This window comes from Aplysia californica, unplaced genomic scaffold (genome assembly GCF_000002075.1).
Source record: "Aplysia californica isolate F4 #8 unplaced genomic scaffold, AplCal3.0 scaffold00081, whole genome shotgun sequence".
NCBI classification, from domain to species: domain Eukaryota; kingdom Metazoa; phylum Mollusca; class Gastropoda; order Aplysiida; family Aplysiidae; genus Aplysia; species Aplysia californica.
In genome coordinates this window covers 867,063-869,044 of record NW_004797351.1, presented here as the reverse complement: position 1 = coordinate 869,044, position 1,982 = coordinate 867,063, and the positions used below count along the sequence as shown (strand labels likewise).

Genomic DNA, 1,982 nt, shown 5'->3' with positions numbered 1-1,982 from the left:
CACACACACACACACACACACACACAGACATACAGACAGACGGACAGACAGAAATAGAGAGACAGAGAGACAGACAGACACACACACACACACTCACACAGACAGACAGACAAACAGACAGACAGACATACAGACAGACAGACAGACAGACAGACAGACAGACAGACAGACAGACAGACAGAGACTCCCATAGGGGAACTTACTTGCAAAGCAGACAGGAAGGCGCAGCTCATGAGCACGGAGAACACGGCAAAACACACAGTGTAGTTCTTCTCCGACTGGTGGGCCTGGCCACACGGGTGGTCAGGGAAGGTGGTGGAGTGGTCAAGCGCCATGCCCACGAAGAACATGGCCAGACCCCAGCCCAGGGAGCCGAACATCCTTTGACGCCCGTAATTTTGCGTGTCTTCTCCCAGGAACGACAGAGTGACGGAGTCGGCAAAGGTGATGGCGGGAGCGCTGAAGAACTCGCCGATGATGACGAGGAGAAGAAGAATGAAGAAAGCCTGTTGGACCTCGTCTTCGTGGTAAACGATGGTCGAGTATCTGTTGAAGACCAGCTTTTTGATGTCGGAGGAGTTGGCATTGGCGATTTTGCTGGCGTCCACTCTGTAAGGGCTGCGTTTGTTGACGTGATGATGGTTGTCGTTGTTGTTGATGTTGTTGGCGTTGTTGTTGATGTTGTTGGCGTTGTTGTTGATGTTGTTGGCGTTGTTGAGGTGGTTTTGGTGGTGGAGTTTGCTTGCGTCTACTTTATAAGGACTTCGTTTGTGGCGGCGGTGATGGTTGTGGTGGTAGTTGTTTTTGTTGTTGTTGTTGTTGTCGTTGTTCTTGTGATGAATTGCGTGTTGGGTTCTACTGTTGAGGTGGTTGTACGTATCATCCTCCGGAAACATTACAACCGGATGTTGAAGACCGGTGAAAGCAGAACTTATCAGCACGCCTGACGGGTGAGGGAGGAGACTGGAGGGGGCCGAATCAACTGATGCAATTTTCCGGACAAACACGCCGGGTCTGTCGTGCGTGTTGTGGAAAAAATTATCACCTTGACCTTCACCAATGACGCTTTCCGCCAAGTGGCTTCCGGAAAAGATGGGCGTGGTCGTTGTTCTGTCGTGCCCGACCACGCCCAGCTCGCGTCTCCTTCTGCTGATAGGACCTTCTAGAACGTTGTGGGTTCCGTTGGATTTGAGACATTTGTGCGCCGGTGGTTGGACGAAGGCGATAGCCATGGTGAACACAATCCAACATAGGAGAGCGAAGAGCAGCATCTCTTTCCCTCTCCGCCATTTGTCGGCCAGCCCGCCCCAGAAAGGCGCGCTGAGGAACTCGACAAATGGACGAAACCCGATGAGGACACCGGATTGTGACGCGTTCATTCCCAACTGTTTGAAGTAGATGGCGAGGAGAGGGAACAGAGAGCCGAAAGCTCCGAAGAAAAAGAAGTAGAAAAGCTTACAGAAGAGGAGATCACGGTCCACCACGGTAAACATGGAATCAATAAAGTCCCGACTGAACGGATGCCCTTTTTGCTGCTGGCCAGACTTCTGTCTTGCCCCGTTTCGCAACTCTGGGTCCTCGCTGTCAAAATTACTAGCCTTCACATTCTGGAACGGGTCAAATTCGTTTTCTCGAGGGTCTTGGCCCTCCTGAAGCATCTTGGTTGCCATGGTTACTAGGTAACCTTTTCTTCGAGGAGCCTGTTTACAGTTTATTCCCCCTGTGTGCCTCTGTGTCTGTCCCCCGTGTAGAGGAATTCTATGAGGAGAAACTTGATTTGAGAAGCGTGCCGTCTGTGCGGGATGTACAGTTCCGGAACGTGCTCAATACAGGAATTGCTGACCTAGGGAAAATACAGGGGGAACTGTCTGTGATCTAATGGTGTGGGCGGACATAAATAGATAGATAAATAGATACATATAGATAGATAGATAGATAGATAGATAGATAGATAGAGAGATAGAGAGAGAGAGAGAAAGACA

The 1,982-nt window shown here is 50.4% G+C and overlaps 1 protein-coding gene across 1 annotated transcript in view; it reads right to left on the bottom strand.

Moving 5' to 3' along the window:
- LOC101863419 overlaps positions 1-1,862 on the bottom strand; it is a 24,575-nt gene extending 22,713 nt beyond the window's left edge. Inside the window, exons 1-2 of the mRNA XM_035968773.1 lie at positions 702-1,862; positions 204-659 (exon numbers count right to left, since the gene is read on the bottom strand). Coding sequence (XP_035824666.1) covers positions 204-659; positions 702-1,670 — 1,425 coding nt within the window. The 5' untranslated portion in view covers positions 1,671-1,862. The remainder of the gene's footprint in view (positions 1-203; positions 660-701) is intronic.
- Positions 1,863-1,982: the final 120 nt, after the last annotated feature.